This window comes from Delphinapterus leucas, chromosome 5 (genome assembly GCF_059928025.1).
Source record: "Delphinapterus leucas isolate spDelLeu-1000000601 "Yukka" chromosome 5, BTC_Dleu_Yukka2, whole genome shotgun sequence".
NCBI lineage: Eukaryota > Metazoa > Chordata > Mammalia > Artiodactyla > Monodontidae > Delphinapterus > Delphinapterus leucas.
In genome coordinates, this window is record NC_143133.1 from 71,289,417 (window position 1) to 71,306,364 (window position 16,948).

General features: G+C 35.1%; 1 protein-coding gene across 4 annotated transcripts in view; it reads left to right on the forward strand.

Annotated features, from left to right (window-relative positions):
- Positions 1–16,948, forward strand: part of SLAIN2 (SLAIN family member 2) — a 94,480-nt gene that overhangs the window by 45,186 nt on the left and 32,346 nt on the right. For 3 of the 4 annotated variants that reach the window (XR_016393274.1, XM_022564753.3, XM_022564764.3), the window contains 2 exons: positions 775–912; positions 8,607–8,684. Coding sequence is in view for 3 of the 4 variants with exons in the window: in XM_022564753.3 (XP_022420461.1) it covers positions 775–912; positions 8,607–8,684 (216 nt within the window). In the remaining variant the exon portion in view is untranslated. The remainder of the gene's footprint in view (positions 1–774; positions 913–8,606; positions 8,685–16,948) is intronic. The other variant, XM_022564759.3, reaches the window with a different exon arrangement.

Sequence of the window (16,948 nt, forward strand, 5' to 3'; positions counted from 1 at the left end):
TAGGCACGCGGGCCTCAGTACTTGCAGCATATGGGCTCAGTAGTTGTGGCTCGAGGGCTCTAGAGCACAGACTCAGTAGTTGTGGCACACGGGCTTAGTTGCTCTGTGGCATGTGGGATCTTCCCGGACCAGGGAATCAAACCCATGTCTCCTGCATTGGCAGGCGGATTCTTAACCACTGAGCCACCAGGGAAGTCCCTGTGTATAGATTTTCATTTAAGTAATTTATGGTTCTTTTAAACAGTTCTACCCATTTATAGAAACTGTATTGTTTATTTTTATAAGACGTGTACTTCCTGTTAGCTCTTCTAAAATATGCATAACACTTAAATAAAGAATTTTATTTTTTTTAAATTTATTTATTTTATTTAATTTTTACTTTTGGCTGTGTTGGGTCTTTGTTGCTGTAGGCGGGCTTTCTCTAGTTGTGGCAAGCAGGGGCTACTCTTCATTGTGCTGCTCAGACTTCTCATTGCAGTGGCTTCTCTTGTTGCAGAGCACGGGCTCTAGGTGCATGGGCTCAGTAGTTGTGTCTTGCAGGCTCTATAGCACAGGCTCAGTAGTTGTGGGGCACAGGCTTAGTTGCTCCATGGCATGTGGGATCTTCCCAGACCAGGGCTCAAACCTGTGTTCCCTGCATTGGCAGGTGAATTCTTAACCACTGCACTACAGGGAGGCCCAAGAATTTGATTTTTGAATGTTAATTAATTTTAATTTTCTCCATCGGAAAGAATGTTTTGATTTTTTCTTTTAATTAAATTTCTGTTGTCGTAGAAAAACTAAGACGCAGTCTTCCAAACCTATCCCGAACATCCAATACACAAGTTGACTCAGTGAAAAGCAGCAGAAGTGACTCAAATTTTCAAGTGCCAAATGGAGGAATACCTCGCATGCAACCTCAGGCTTCAGCCAGTAAGTATCCTTTATGTATCAGTTATTTAAAGATAAATGAAAATTATAGATTTTAATTTTGTGCTGAATAGCTGTATTCAACTATAGTAAAATGTAGTGATTATCAATGGCTATAAGATGATCATAGCTATATTAAAATTTAAAATTTGTCCCTATAAAATACCCAATTGTATCAATACTTAAATCTGTATGAAACTGTGGTCTCTCTAGAATTCTAAAATAAGCAAGTTCTAGCTGTTTAATGTATAAATATATATGCCTTAAAAATCTTATATTCTGCAATACTGCACATTAAAAATGACAGGATTTTGGGGGGAAATAGTCCTGAAGCAGACCACTTAAAACCCAAGGAGCTTTCTTACTAGAACATTAATAAAAATAATGATCCCATGAAAATAATAGCACAATTAAAGGCATGTTAAATTCTTAATAAATAAAATAAATACTCCAGCAAATGTAGAATTTCATTTTTAAAAAAAGTTGAAGGTAACCTGATGGAAAGGAACGTTGAGACCGTTGAATTAAGGAGACATATGCACCATAAACAAAGATCAGATAATCATGCAGAAGGAACTTCTAAGACAAAGTGGCCAAACTGAGCCAAGAAGTGATGTGGGAGTAGATGGCACTCTGTACTTTACAGAGAGACTAAAACAGAATTGAATACTTTCCAAAAAGTATTGCGTATTAAGTAGGGTAGATATGAGCATGCAGTCAAACCAGTTTTAAACAACTATCAGAGTTATTTCTACAATCTTAGAAATGCTCAATATGCATGCCTTCTATCCCACAGTTCACATCAGTTTTGTAGTTTGATTCATTCAGTTCCTTTGTAGCATGTTTACTGTCAGTGGTTGAGTGGTCACTGTGATGTGGTTCCTTCATTTCCTCAAAGCTGTGACAAAGAAGTGATACAAACACGAGGTTATTGACTGTCCATTTATAACTTGTGTATTGAGTAACACAACTTTGAAAGCATTCAACTCTTTTTAAATCCCCTTGCACTCTTCCTTGGCTCTGTTGTGTTTAGCTGACTTTGTGTAGTTTGTATTAAGCTGCTGTTACTTGGTGGCTCAAAAATCCAGTCCAGAAAAAAATACATTTGAACCAAAATGACTTTTGTGATATATTGATAAATTTTCCCTATTTACAGATTGCATATAATATTATTTTTATTATACAACTCACATTGTACGGTACCAAACATTCATAATTCTGTTTAATCCTCTGAACAATTCTATGAAGTAGGTTCAATTACTAACACATTTTACAAATTAGGAAATTGAAGCTTTGAAAGGTTACATAAGTTATCTATGATCATACCATACAGCTTATAAGTAGCAAGTTAGGATTCAGACCCATGTTGATCCTGATTGAAAGCCAAAGCCCATTTAGAGAGATTTGTCACATCAGTGGTTTAGTACTAAGACATAAAAATTATCCAGAAATATTATTTCTTTTTTTTTCTAAGATAAACTCTAAAATTTAAGGCATTGTAGAAAACTGATACCTAGAGATTTGGGTACCTCATTTTTTTAGATGGAGGTGTGCAAAAACATGTTTTTCTATCACATTAAATTTTAAACACACAGACCATGTGAACTGTGTGTTTAAGAGTGCCGTTATGGTACTCATGTGGTACTCATAAATGGTGTAGAAAATAGAGATTCACAAAATTTTAAAAATGAATGTAAAAATACAGTTTGAACTCTTAAGTTATTGCTGAAGTGGTGAGTGATAGGTTTTGAGCCTTTAAACCTGCAAATTAAGTTAATTTGATTTAATAATATCCTGTTTCTGGGGTTTTCTTCCCCCTTGGGAAGAGCAATTCACAGTGTTAATACAACAGGAAAGAAACTTTTATATCGTTAAGAATATTAAGTAACAAAACTCATGTATATTATAAGCTACACTTTTACATTCTATGCACAGATAATCCAAAACACCATTTTCACTTGGCTTTCAGAGGTGCTTTAATACTTAGTTTGAAATTGTTAAATTCTGAATTTCTCAAATCTTTCCATGACATATTTTCAGACTGCTTCCCAGCTCTTTGATGAAACCAGCTATATCTATATCCTTTTTACCTCATTCCATTATTGTCAGTACCAAATCTTTACTCAGATTTGTTCCCTCATGCCCTCATACATGCTGTTTGTTTATTTAAACTATTCTAGCATCTTAAAGCTGTATGGAAATGAAAAATAACTCTTTACAAAAAGAGAAGGAACAATAAAAGATTGAGAACCTAGGATAAAAATGTTAATAAAAAAAGAATATATTGACCATATCTTAAACTTTATGATAACTACTCACCTTCTCTAGTGGTAGAATTACCATTGTATAATCAACTGCTGATTCCCTAGAATTTATTTTTCCTGGAGGTAAATTATTTTTTTCTTTTTCCCCAGAAGTTGATAATTAAGGAAAATACGTAAAGAAACATAATGAGATTCTAATCACTAATTTACTTTTAAGTGGGATATATGTATACTGTTTCATAGTCGTATTTCAATATTTGAATAATGTATAGGCAGAAGAAAAAGTAAGGTACCATCCTTTTTTAAAAATTGCATATACTTGTTTATTTTTATATATGTAGCTGTAGTGAAGCTTATTTATGATGAAAATGTCACAAATATTTATTTTAGTATAGAATCACACTACTCACAAAAACGTATTTGGAAAGTAGTAAATCCAGAATATTGGCAGGTTTAAAATTTAATAAAGTTTATTTTATAAAAATATTTAAAACTTGAGAGTTCCTTGGAGGTCCAGTAGTTAGGACTTGGGCTTTCACTGCCGTGGCCCCAGGTTCAGTCCCTGGTTGGGGAACTAAGATAACGGAAGCCGTGTGGCACGGCCAAAAAAAAAGAAAAAAAATTTAAAACGTTTTGTTTAAAGTTAATACATTATAAAGCAAAATAAAGTGCTACCTATTTTTCTGAAAATTTTACATATATCTTTGATACATTATATGTGTGTTTTAACTAGTGTGTGCATATAGGTGTACTGTTTTCATAATAGCCTTTTTATTTTGATATATAATTATGTATAGATATTACAATGGCAAGTTTTATATATGAATTAGCATTTAAAATATTTTATATAAACCAAGTTTATATATTTGCTGCATTTTATTTTCTTATAAGTATTTTTCCAGCTCTTAAGTGGTAAAGCTTTGGTTCTTACTTGCTGGTCTGCATGAACCTAACTTTGCAAGGTTGCTTTATTTCCACCTAAGGGACCACTTCTTTTGCCTTGTTACTATGCCAGTCACTATTTTTATATGCTTATTTGCTATGGCTGCATTATTGTGGATGTTGGCATTCAAATATGAATATTATGAGAGTTCTAATATATTTTCATTTTGATAGCTATTACCAATTCTTGACTTTTATATTTGGAAAATGTGAGTAACTTAAAAAGTTTAAGAAAACCAGAGCATTGCAGAGGTCATGGATACATGTAATTTTCTCAGATTCTCCAGTTAAAGGAAGGAATGTTTCTCATGGACAGTTTTTCAAAAGACTAGTGCTTGCTTTCTAAGACCACTGGAGCACAGGTTTAATAGAGAGTTTAATTTTCAGAAAAATATAGGAATTACTGGTTCAGAAATAAGAGAGAAAAACCCAAGGCAATCTGCTGGTTTTATAAAAAGTAGTATGAGTTTACTTTCACATGTATTGTCTCATTTGAACCTCACAACATCTCATTTTTCATTTTTATAGAGAGGGAAAAGAGATCCATATAAATTATATGTACAATGTCAAGTAACTAGAAAAGTGGCAAAACCAAGCCAAATTACTCCCTCTTCTCAACTCCTCCATGAGTCTCCTGATTTCCTCCCAATCATTGTTTGGATTACATCATGCTGACCTAATTTCAAATGAGGAGGCATCTTGGAAAATATTCTTGGATGACTCTACTGGAGCATGATTTGAGACTGAACTATAAATACTTTGTGAATTACCACAAAAGAGTAAAATAAGTCATTGTAACATTTATCCACTTGCTTGCTTACATTTAACTAAATGGAAGAATATATTTGAATAGGATACAGAGTATACTCCCAAAGAAAAGATGTATAGGATCAGTATTGTACTCTGGACCTCTCACTGAAGAGGAAGTGTCCAGGGCAGTTGTCAGCTTATACATAGGCCAGACTGCACTTAGGCCCATGGGGAAGGAATTCTCATCCAGATTTCACTTGTAACCAAAACACTAAAAGGTTACACTCAAATTTTATATAATTGTGAAACATAAATTGAAATAAATAAGTCATGATAAATCTGTGTAATTGGCTAATGTACAAATGAGTGAGATACTTGTAGAACTCCTGTTTAAGGATAAGTAGTGTAATGATGTTGTCAGTTATCACAAAGAGATTTTATAAATGTAGTTTTTCTGACCTTTACTTCTGGAAATGTTGATTGAATACATCTGGGATGGGGACCCAGAATCTATTTTTTAGAAGTGTCTTAGCTGACTCTGGCATATTTAAGTTTGAGAACCACTCAATTGGACCTCAGCTGTGGAGGATCTCGAATATTTAGTTTGAATCTCTGGATTTTATCCAGTACTCAGTCACTTATGTGTTTCTTAATTATTCAACAGATATTTATTGGGTGTATATGTTCCAAGCACTGGGAATATAAATGTGAAAGAGACAGCTCATGCCCTCCAAAATAGGAAGTGATAGGCAGGAAGTGATGTGGGAACAGGAGAGGCATTACACTGCAGTATGAAGAGGTTTTCAGGAAAGGTATTGAAAGATGTCTCAGCCAACTCTGAAGGAGTTGTCACACGAGGAAAGGAAGTATAAGTTTTCCAAACAGTGGGACCAGTAATGAAGTCTTAAGAATGGCATCCTGATTATAGTGGTTTTGTTTGACTAAAGTGTGGGTCACAGGATGGTTAGTTGGTGCAGTGACCAAGGACGAGAGATGTAGGTAGGGGTTAGATTGTGGGAGCTTTTAAATATCATGTTGGGAATTCCCCGGCAGTCCAGTGGTTAAGACTGCATGCTTTCATTGCCGAGGGTGCGGGTTCGATCCCTGGTCAGGGAACTAAGATCCCACGAGCCACACAGTGCAGCCAAAAAAATAAATGAATCAAATAAATTTCATATTAAGGAGTTTAGATTTCATCTTATAAGCATGGCGAGCCATCATAGGCTTTTAATCAGGGTTACTTCTTAAGAAACTCAGTCTGGTAGCAATGTGGAGAATGGATTAAAGTTCTAGAAGGATTTGGAGACTTTCAGTTTAACTACTATAATTTGTCTTTAAAAAGTGATTTTGGGGACTTCTCTGGCGGTCCAGTGGTTAGGACTTGACACTTTCACTGCCTGGGCCTGGGTTTGATCCCGGTTGGGGAACTGAGATCCTGCAAGCTGTGCGGACAAAATAAATAAAAAGTGGTTTCGTCATTAGAAAACAGATCAAATTACGATTGATAATTCAGATTAAAATTTAGTTTTTGTTCTTATTTGAGTAACATTATGTGACTTTGTGGTATCTCATGAAAATCATTCATTTCATTCCATCTGTATCAGGCAAATTTAGAGTATACTGCCTGATCCTATTTGCTATAAACAGGATCCTATCTGATTCTTTGACTTATTGTTGGACAGTTTTCACTTGTCTGTAGATGCTGTTCTTGTGGCATCACCCATGAAACTTGAGGGATAAATAAGTTCCATTGGAGTTATTGTAGCTATTAATTTAAATAAGATCTTTCCAGGACAGTTGATTAGAGGTGATATGTTAAACCCTCGTTTAAAAAATTTTAATAGTTAATAGATACTGTGGATTGCCAGTGTATGTACAGTTGGTTACCTTTTGCCCTCATTTACTCCACTCCAATCACCATGACCTACTTCTGTTCTTCAAATATAGCAGGCACACTCCTACCTCAGGTCCTTACTGCTGCTTTTCCTTCCATATCGAGTGCATTCCCCTGATATCTGTATGGCTCACTTCCTCTCTTCCTTCAGATCTTTGGGCAAATGTCATCTCAGGGAAATATTTCCTGATGACTCTATTTGTAATTGCAACTTAAATTTCCTACTTCTTGTCACCCTTTCCTACTTAATATTCTCCTTAGCAGCTATCACCATCTTGCAGGCCATATATTTTACTCTTTGTTTATTGTGTTTCCCCTTCCCTAAAATCTTAGTTACATGAAAGTAGGAACTTTGTCTATCTAGCTGGATACTGAATCCATTGTTCCTAAAACAGTGCCTCTAATAAAGTAGATAATTACTTGAAAGAATGAAAGAAAGCAGGAATGCATGAATGAGTGAATGAATGAAAATGTGAATGGTTGAAAGCATGTATGAATAAATATGTAAATGAAGAATATTCAATGACGATAGCATCCTATATTTCTGTGGGATAGATATGAGGTAATGCATTATAAAATTGGTATTTTTTAGGTTTGGAGAATTTTTTGCTTGTCTGCCTGGCAATATATTTAACTTAAACTGGCATACAATATTGTTTAGCAGCAGTAATGTGTTGTAGTAAGTGTTACAGAAATTGAAATCAGATGCATTTGGTTTAACATTAAAAGTGTTTACTATTAGACAGTGAGAAAATCCTATCAGCATTGATACGGTTAAGCAACAGAGGGAAAGAAAAATTCTCCTTAATTCTTTTTGGTGATATATCAAGTAATCCATTTATCAACCCAATGATAGTTTAAACTCTGGCCAGATTTATGGTTTGAGATCTCTTTTTGTGGGCGGGTTGGGGGTGTTGCATATAGATCCTAGAGGTATATGAAGTCTGACTTTCAAATGGGTAGAACGACATTTTAGAGCCACTTAAATAGGTGACTGCAGTGGTACATGTGGGAATCATCAGTCATTGGAGCCAAAGTGAGATTTAACTCCAGATGGCTCTGAACTGCAGCTTAATTGCCGGTTATGAGAGTTTTGCTGCAGTTAATAGATTAGGAGTTCCAAAGAAAGCTTAGAACTCCTCATTGATCACTTTAAAAACCAGATGCTCTGACTCTTCCAAATCCCTCAACCCCAACACATACACACCCCTGCCCACCCCATATGCATGTGTGCATAGTCCAGATATGTTGCTACCCAAAGTCTAAAGTGCAATTAGTTGAATTCTACAGCAAGATGATGTTGAACATATTAAAGCAACTAGATGGTTTACTCCCTTGAGGACCTGCCTGGTTCTGAGTTTTCTTCTCCTTTTTGAGTATGGGGATTACTATTTCATGTTAGGACAGTTCATCTAACAATAACTGCTTTGCCAAAGTCTGCTTTTTGCGCTGAACAAGTACTACGTTTATTTTTTTTCTGTACTGTGTGCTTGCGTTCATCACTTTACTTATTAGCTTTGTATTCTTTGCATCCTGTAGCATGTTTGCTGGTGGTTTGTTTTCTCTTTGATATTTTGATTGGTTTACATATTATAGATTTTCTCATCTATAAGAAATAATTTTGGAAAGTATGCACTTTGCACTAAGATTTCCATTCCCTTTCTTTTCCAACTTAATGCACTAAGCATCACTTTAAGATTCCTCTGCTTCTAGGATTCTAACATAGTCTCACCTTATCTGTTCCTTGATAAATTTTCAAGTTTGTATTAAAATATTCAAGTTTACAGAAGCTATAGTCTTTATCTTGTCCTTCCAGGCAAATATTACAGTTCCTTATTTTTCAACAGCTTCGCAAAGGCTGAAAAATTTGCCTCGTACTTCCCTCAAAGCCAAACAGTTGCTTCAAACTTCATCTACAAAAAGAGGTAACTACAGCCTCTTACTAAGTTTTAAATTTCAGCAAATGGTCAAGTTAGTTAAATCTTTTACCTTTTGGCATACTGAGTCAGTGATGTCTATAAGGCACATTTTAGTCTTTTTTTTTTAATACTAAAATAATGTGTATTCATTCTCTGTTACTTGGATAAATCCAGAAGAAACTCATTTTCTACAGAGGTATGTATTGGGTTGCAATTCTAAAAGGAATAAGTGATATATAGCATTTAATATTAGAGAATTTATCATTTTTCTTACCTAAAACTGAAGGTTATTGTTTTAACTTTGTTAGGTAAACTAATAAATGCTTTAAAATGAACCAAATGCCAGACATTCTGTATGTTATGTTTTTTCTTCTGTCTTTGGTTTTTGGATTTACTTATCTGTAGGATGAAACAAGCATGTTTTCATATTAGAAACTGATTGATGTTAAAGCAGAGTTGTTAACTGATGATGTTTGGAATATTCATGGAATGGTAGCTTTTGTAAGAACTGACAGCTGAAGAAATATATGAAGGTTGACATCAAAGTTATCATGTTGGTTTCAAGAGATTGGATGTATGGACAGCTAGGAAGAAGTAGAATTGGGAGAAACACTGTGGGATTAGATAGACCAGCAGTAATAAGAATGAATAGAAGCCTCAGAGGAAATGGTACAGAACAAATATAGGCAAGGAGGAAAAATATTTCCCCTATCCAGGACATGTAGATTTCCTGATAACTTCAGAACTCAATAAATAACAAAGATATATAAGAAGGATAAAACACTAACAGGACATTATATGGAAAGAGGAGGTTTGGGATTTGATTTGTTGAAAAAATGATTTAGTTAATATGGTTATAAAAGTACTGAAATAGGTACTTTAGCAAGTTCACTAATGCAGATGTTTTAGCAGTGATTTGGTGGATTAAGTATAATTTAAGGAAATAGTTTTAGATATTAGAATCCAAAGGAAAGAGAATAGTCAAATAGAAAAGTAGAATGTTGGAATGTTTGTGTTTTGGATGTCAGGGGCTGATTATAGGCCTCCAGTAAGGGTGTGTTTTGGTGCCACTGTCAGAAATAATAACAGACTGAATAGATTATGCTCTTTTGATGGAGAAGAAGGTGATTTATTAAGGATCATTGTAGAAACGGTTCTTAAATTATTTGAGGACCTTAAACCTCTTTTTTGAGATTTCCAGATACTTTTGAGTACTTCTAGGTGTAGAAGGTAGGTGAAAACAGATGATTATAAAAGGATTGTAGTATCTATACCAGGGCAAGAGAGGATTTTAAGTTTATATAAATTTTATTTTTTGTATGCCTCTATAAGCTGCTTCATAATGGTTTTTGGCATTAGGTACGCTTATATAATTTAAAAATTTTACTTGAAGATTTTACGTTGCTGTTTATTAGATCGAGAAGATCATAACTTCTGGCTGATTTTTTTGGGGGGGGTGGGGGACGCCTGTGGAGGTTACATTATTTTTGTGATTCTGAACTACCAAACTGCCTGCCCTCTGTGATAACAGGAAAACCCAGTCTCATAATTCCTGGTACCTCTAGCTGTCTAGATGACATGGTAAAGAGAGAGAAGTTTGTGCGTGTGCATGTTTGATTTTTTGTTCCTTTTTGTTTCATTTTGTTTAATCTCTCATTTATCTTAATCCAGACTCCCTTATTTTCTGGTCAGTACTGTGGCTTGGTGATGATCATTTTACACTATAAATTCTAAACCAATTGAAAAAGGAACAATATATGATAGGATTTAAAATACTAGTTTAATTACTGGTAAAGCTGAGCTGGAGAATATCTCTTGGATCCAAGGTCAAAATGGATTTTCTAATTTACCCTCATGTCTAGACTTTGAGAGAGAGGAGTCTGCATTGGACTGTGGGATTCTCTGCTCTTGTAGGGATGTGAAGCAGACAGGATTCAGACACCACGTTTTCATAGGTACCTTTGCACATTAATCCCATCCAGTAGAGAAACATGGACTAGATAGTAAATTGCCACATAAATTAGTTGTTCCTCATCTTGGGGATGAGCCTATAACATTTTCTAGAAAGCTGATTTACTTATTTTAAGGAGTCACAGAATCATGGGAAGAGGAAGAAGATGGTTTCCTTAACTATTGGAAAAATGGTCACTTTGATTTTAATTGCATTTAGTAGTAGCTGGAGTTTGAAGATGGGAAGGGAAGTAAAACTGTGTTTCCTGGCACAAAGAAACATTCCATAAACATTTCTTGATGAACACGATCATGCCACTAACTCAGGAAGGGCTGGACACATCCCTCTTTGCGTTTTCTTCTTGCAAAGCTTTTGTGTTTCTTCAGCCCACTTTTCTCTTTGAGGGAAAGAACGCATTGTGTTTTTTTAAGACTTCGTAGAAGTGACTGCTTAAACTGCTTTGATAAAGATATATTTTATTTATCTCCAGTTGCTGGGAACTCAGTCAAGTAGAGATAAACAGGGTAGAAACCTCAACAAGTCAGGGGAAGAAAATGAAGACTAATTAGAGAAGTGAATGTAGAGATAAGGACAAATTTGAATGTACAAACATACTTTTATTTAGAAGGAAAGAAACAACTAAGGAGGAGTTCATGATGGTAGTTGTCTAATACTGCTTTAATTTTCTAATTCACTATATTTTGAGATATTTAAGATGACATAAGCGATATTTATAAGAGGCCTTATTGATATGAACCCAGGGATTTTGTCATTACCCTGGATCCGAAATTTTAAATTTCGTGTTCCCTTTTCTATCAACTAACGCATATTGAATCTGAAGCATGAACAAGATACATGCATTACATTCTTTTCTCTTTTTTTCCTCTGTTCTAGCCCCTCTTTACTTTTTCTTCTGTTAAAAGTTGTGATCAAAGCCAGCCTCTGCCATAAACAGTTTTTAGATACAGTTAAAATTGAAGGAGTTGCTCTCCCTCCCATGACTGTTACATACAATTGGGAGAAGGAAAGGAGAGAGCATGGGGGCTGTTCTTGGGGCTCCCTCCAAACACACAAATTTGTGTTAGATCATTTCATGCTGTCTTTGTAATGATACTTGAATAGATTTTACTTATATTTAGACTTGCTAAGGCTTTTATGATTTTCTAAGATTCTTTTTTCCTCTTTAGTTAAATCTTGACTACATCTATCAATTTTCTTTGCTGAGAAAGTCCTAGATCAAAATTTCCACCTCTCTGAAACTTGTGCCTTGATCTTCCTGATTAAATGGGACTGCATTTTAAAATATTAAAAGCCTTTAACATTCTGTGGTTTTAAAAGATCACCTGATTCCAATTAACCCTCATTATATTTTTATTCCTCCCTAACTCCCAAGTTTATAGATAAGGCAAAATGCTGCTACCATTAGAGGAGGAAACATTTTTTACAATAGTGAAACTACAGCTTAGTGCACCTCTTCATATACTCTAGTTTTCCCTCAGTTTATACTTTAACCTTATTAAAGCATTTCTCTCCATATCTGGAGATTGTAGAACTTTTTGACTTGTCCTTTCATAAACTGTAGTACATTTACCTAAGAATATAAGGATTAATAAATTTAAAAGGATTTCTAATTTATAAATCTATTTTTTAATCTTTGTTATTTTAAAATATAGCACAAATTCAGAAAACCATATAATACATAGAGAGCTTAATGAATTCCTATAAGGTGACCCCCTTGTAACTACCATTCATATCAGGAGACTAGAACTTACTACCTCAGATACTCTATACCCATCTGCTTCCAAACACAATCCTCTCTTGACCCCCTCTCCCAAGAATAGCCATTCTTCCAGATTTTTACAGCAATCACTTCCTTACTTTTCTGTATAATTTTTATCATCCAAGTAATGAAATTATAGTTTTGCCTCTTTAATATATGTCTTTTTAAAGTTTCTCTTAATTTATAGTTTTCCTCCAACTCTTTACTCCCCCTTGTTGTTTGAAGAAACCACCAAATCACTTGTCCTGTAGATGTTCACACAGACTGGATTTTCCATGGTGTCATTTATCAGATTCCTCTGTATTTCCTATAAATTGTTAGTTATCCACATGCTTAATTAGATTCAGTTATGTTATTTTTGGCAAGACTACTATATAGGTGGTGGTACTTCTTGGCATTGCCTGTTTCATATGATATTAGCAGGCATTGATGCATAATGCCTATATCCTTACTTTATTAGGAATTGCAGAATTGGGTTATTTCAATTCTAACATTCCTAAGAGAAACTTTACCTTATTCTTTGGTTAACTAGCACTGAGGTTTTATTTCAGTACTTTTTCTTTCCCTTTATTTACCAGTTTACAAAATAAAAAATTGGCAATCTAGGATCCTCCAAAGGTGACCAATATTTTTCATATATATATATATATATATACACACACGTACATACATATATCATTATAAACTTACAGATTTAAACATTTTTTAATGTGTTTCAGTCTGAGTATTTTCCCAACTTTGGTAGAAGCATCTTCAAGTTGGTGTTCAGGTCTTTTTGACACAGCCCTGGTAGTCTTTGATAACGTCTGGATAACTGGTATGACAAGATAGGCTCATCTTATACACTTCCTGCCACAGACCTGAATTTAGTTATTTCTCAAAAAAAGAAATCCTGATTTCTTTTGGTAGGAAATGGAATTTCGAAACCAAAGTCTGAGTTTTTAGTTGTGCTCTTTACTATCCAGTTGGTCATTGTTTCTAGTTCTTTTCAGTTACTAGAAATATATATGTGTAGATTTGTGTTTGTATATTTTTTAAGATTGAATGCCTTAATGAGTTCATGCTGATACTTCCTAATCAAATTTAGGGCTTGAGGATAATTACTTAACCTCTTTTAACTTAAAGCTTTCTTTCTTTTATTCTGCTCCGAGAAGTCTGTCTCTCAGAAACACATAGAAATAGAGTATCATTTAATAATTTGTTTTCTCCCACATTTTACACAGAATCTTCTGGGGATAACATTAGTGTAATACCATACAATATGGTTACTAAAAGCAGTTTATAAAACTTTTTCCATAAATAGGTTACTAGGGGATAAGGGGGGAAGGGATAAATTGGGAGATTGACATATATTCACTACTATATATAAAATAGATGACTAATAAGAACCTGCTGTATAGCACAGGGAACTCTACTCAATACTCTGTAATGCCTATATCGGAAAAGAACCTAAAAAAAGAGTGGTTATATGTGTATGTATAGCTGATTCACTTTGCTGTACACCTGAAATTAACACAACATTGTAAATCAACTATACTCCAATAAAAATAAAAAAACTTTTTCCATAAATAACTGTTATATACTCTCCTTTATATGCCTCATTTAGTCTCAGCCCTACATTTAAATAATATTTGATGCTTGCTACCTGTCTGTTGATATTGTCTCACCAGTCAGTTTTCTTGTTTAAAGCTTATCCTCTGTTAGATTCCTTAAGGAGTTATGGGAACAATATCCATTCCCTCAATTTTTGCATGTCGATGACAGCTTGTCTGCTCTTTTTATATTTGAAAGTCATTAGCTAGATACGAAATCTTTGGCTCACATTTTCTTTCCTTGAGTATCTTAAATATATGGCTCCATTTTTGTCAGGAATAAAGAATTGTTTCCGTTCCAATCGTTTGGTCTTTTTATCTGGATGTCCAAAAGTTGTTTTCTTCTCCTTTAAAGTTCAATAATTTATTAGAATATGTCTTAGTGTTTGTCATTCTGAGTTGATTTCCCCAGATACGTGGTGTGTTATTTCAATTTGAAATTGCAGAGTTTTAAAAATTTTAGGCAAGTTCTTTAGAATTATAGTTTTTTTTTATTGTGTTCTTTTGCTTTGGCTTTCTTTTTTTGTGGGGACTCTTCTTGTACACATGTTGGGTGTTCTTTGCCTTTCTTCTGTGTTTCTTGCCTTCTCTTGAATCCTTTTCATCTTTCTTCATTTCTTCTTGTTCTATAAGTTTATTTTCATTGTTTATTTCTTTTAAAGCATAAGGTCATGTGTATGGTGACTTTTGTATTCCTTCTGTCTTAGACTTCATTTTGAAATGATTTATTTTATGCCTGATTCTTTTCTGTGTTCCACCACCTCCCTTTTGAGTGTTTATTCATTCTGATTTATGTTCTTTCATATCTTGTAATTTTCATCTTTTTGTGCGTGTGCATGGTGGATATATTTGGCAAGGTTTCACCATTAGTAGGAATATTATTCTATTCCTTATTCTCTCTATTTTTTATTTAATAACTTTATATGGGATTTTGCCTTACTCTTTTTCTATTGCTCATTTTTCTGTGAAATTGGTTTTTCTAAACGTTTAGAAAGGGAGTTTAAGATTTTCTAATTTATGGCTCTAGTGCTCCCTCTTCTTTTGTTTTAGGAAACTGTTCAAAAATATGGCTGTTTGCGGAGCGGCTGGGCCCGTGAGCCATGGCCGCTGAGCCTGCGCTCTGCAACGGGAGAGGCCACAACAGTGAGAGGCCCGCGTACCGCAAAAAAAAAATATATATGGCTGTTTATTTTCTGAGATTTCTTGCTTTTACTCCCCTCCCCTGTTTTAAAATTCATCCTTTTAAAAGTGTATAAATCACTGTTTTTTAGTACAGTTGACCCTTGAACAACACGGGTTTGAACTGTATGGGTTCATTTATACACGGATTTTTTTCACTAAGTGTGTGCTACAATACTACACAATCTGTAGTTGGTTGAATCCACAGATGCAGAACCATGCATGTAGAGGGCCAACTGCAAAGTTATATGTGGAATTTCCAGTGTGCAGAGGGTCAGCACCCCTAACCCCCTGAATTGCTCAAAGGTCAACTGTATATTCACAGAGTTGAGCAACTGTTAACCACTGTCTGATTTTAGAGATTATCATCACCCCATAAGAAACACCATGCCCATTAACAGTCACTCCCATTCCCCACTCCTTCCAGTCACTGGCAACCACTAATCTTTCTGATTCTGGATTTGCCTGTGCTGAACATTTCATATCAGTGGAATCATACAATATGTGATCTTTGCAACTGGCTTCTTTCAAACAAATTTTGTCTATCCATTCATCAGTTGGTGGACATTTGAGTTGTTTTCACTTTGTACCTGTTGTAAATAATGCTGCTAATGCTGCAAATGTTTGCTGGTAGCTTATTTATTCTTATCTATCAGTCTTTTTGTATGTATGGAAGAAAAGCTAGCAAAACCTGTTCCCAGGGGTTTCTTCTGCCTCTTATGTTTAATAAATATTCTCTTGATAAATATATGCTTACAAAAATAATGGTAAGTACTGTACCCTAATGAAAGAAGAAATCAAGGGATGCTATGTCTTGTTTTTTTATGATTACTTGTCAGCCATTACAAACTTAATATGCCTTGGTGTTGTATATTATAAAACCTGCATAGGATAGTAGCCCCACAAATAAACTTTCTGAGTCTAGTTGAAAATTAAAATGGCAAAAAAGACATTTTAATGTCTACTCCCAGAGGTGTTTCTCTTTTGGTATTACCGAGAGGTAAACAACACCAATCTGGGAATCAGGAGACCTGAATTCAAGTCCTGACTTTCCTGTTTATTTGCTCAGTTGATTTCTGTGGTTGTGGCAATTTTCCTTCTCTGTAAAGTGGAAGGGTTGTAGTAGTTACTAGTATCTCTTTTAACAAGGATTTTTTAAAAGTTATTTATCTATTTATTTATTTATTTTTGGCTGCGTTGGGTCTTTGTTGCTGAGCGTGGGCTTTCTCTAGTTGTGGTGAGTGGGGACTGCTCTTCGTTGTGGTGCTCAAGCTTCTCATTGTGGTGGCTTCTCTTGTTGCAGAGCACAGGCTCTAGGCACACGGGCTTCAGTAGTTGTAGCACGTGGGCCCTAGAGCACACCAGTTTCAGCAGTTGCGGCTCGTGGGCTCAGTAGTTGCAGCATGCAGGCTCTAGAACATGCGGGCTTCAGTAGTTGTGGCGCTCAGGCTCAGTAGTTGTGGCTCACGGCCTCTAGAAGACATGGGTTTCAGTAGTTGCTGCTCATGGGCTCAGTAGTTGCAGCATGCGGACCCTAGAGCACACAGGTTTCAGTAGTTGCTGCTCATGGTCTCAGTAGTTGTGGCACATGGGCTCTAGAGCACAGGCTCAGTAGTTCTGGCACACAAGCTTAGCTGCTCCGCGGCATGTGGGATCTTCCCGGATCAGGGCTTGAACTCGTGTCCCGTGCATTGGCAGGTGGATTCTTAACCACTGCGCCACCAGGGAAGTCCTAACAAGGATTCTTTAACTCTGTAATGAGAGAATC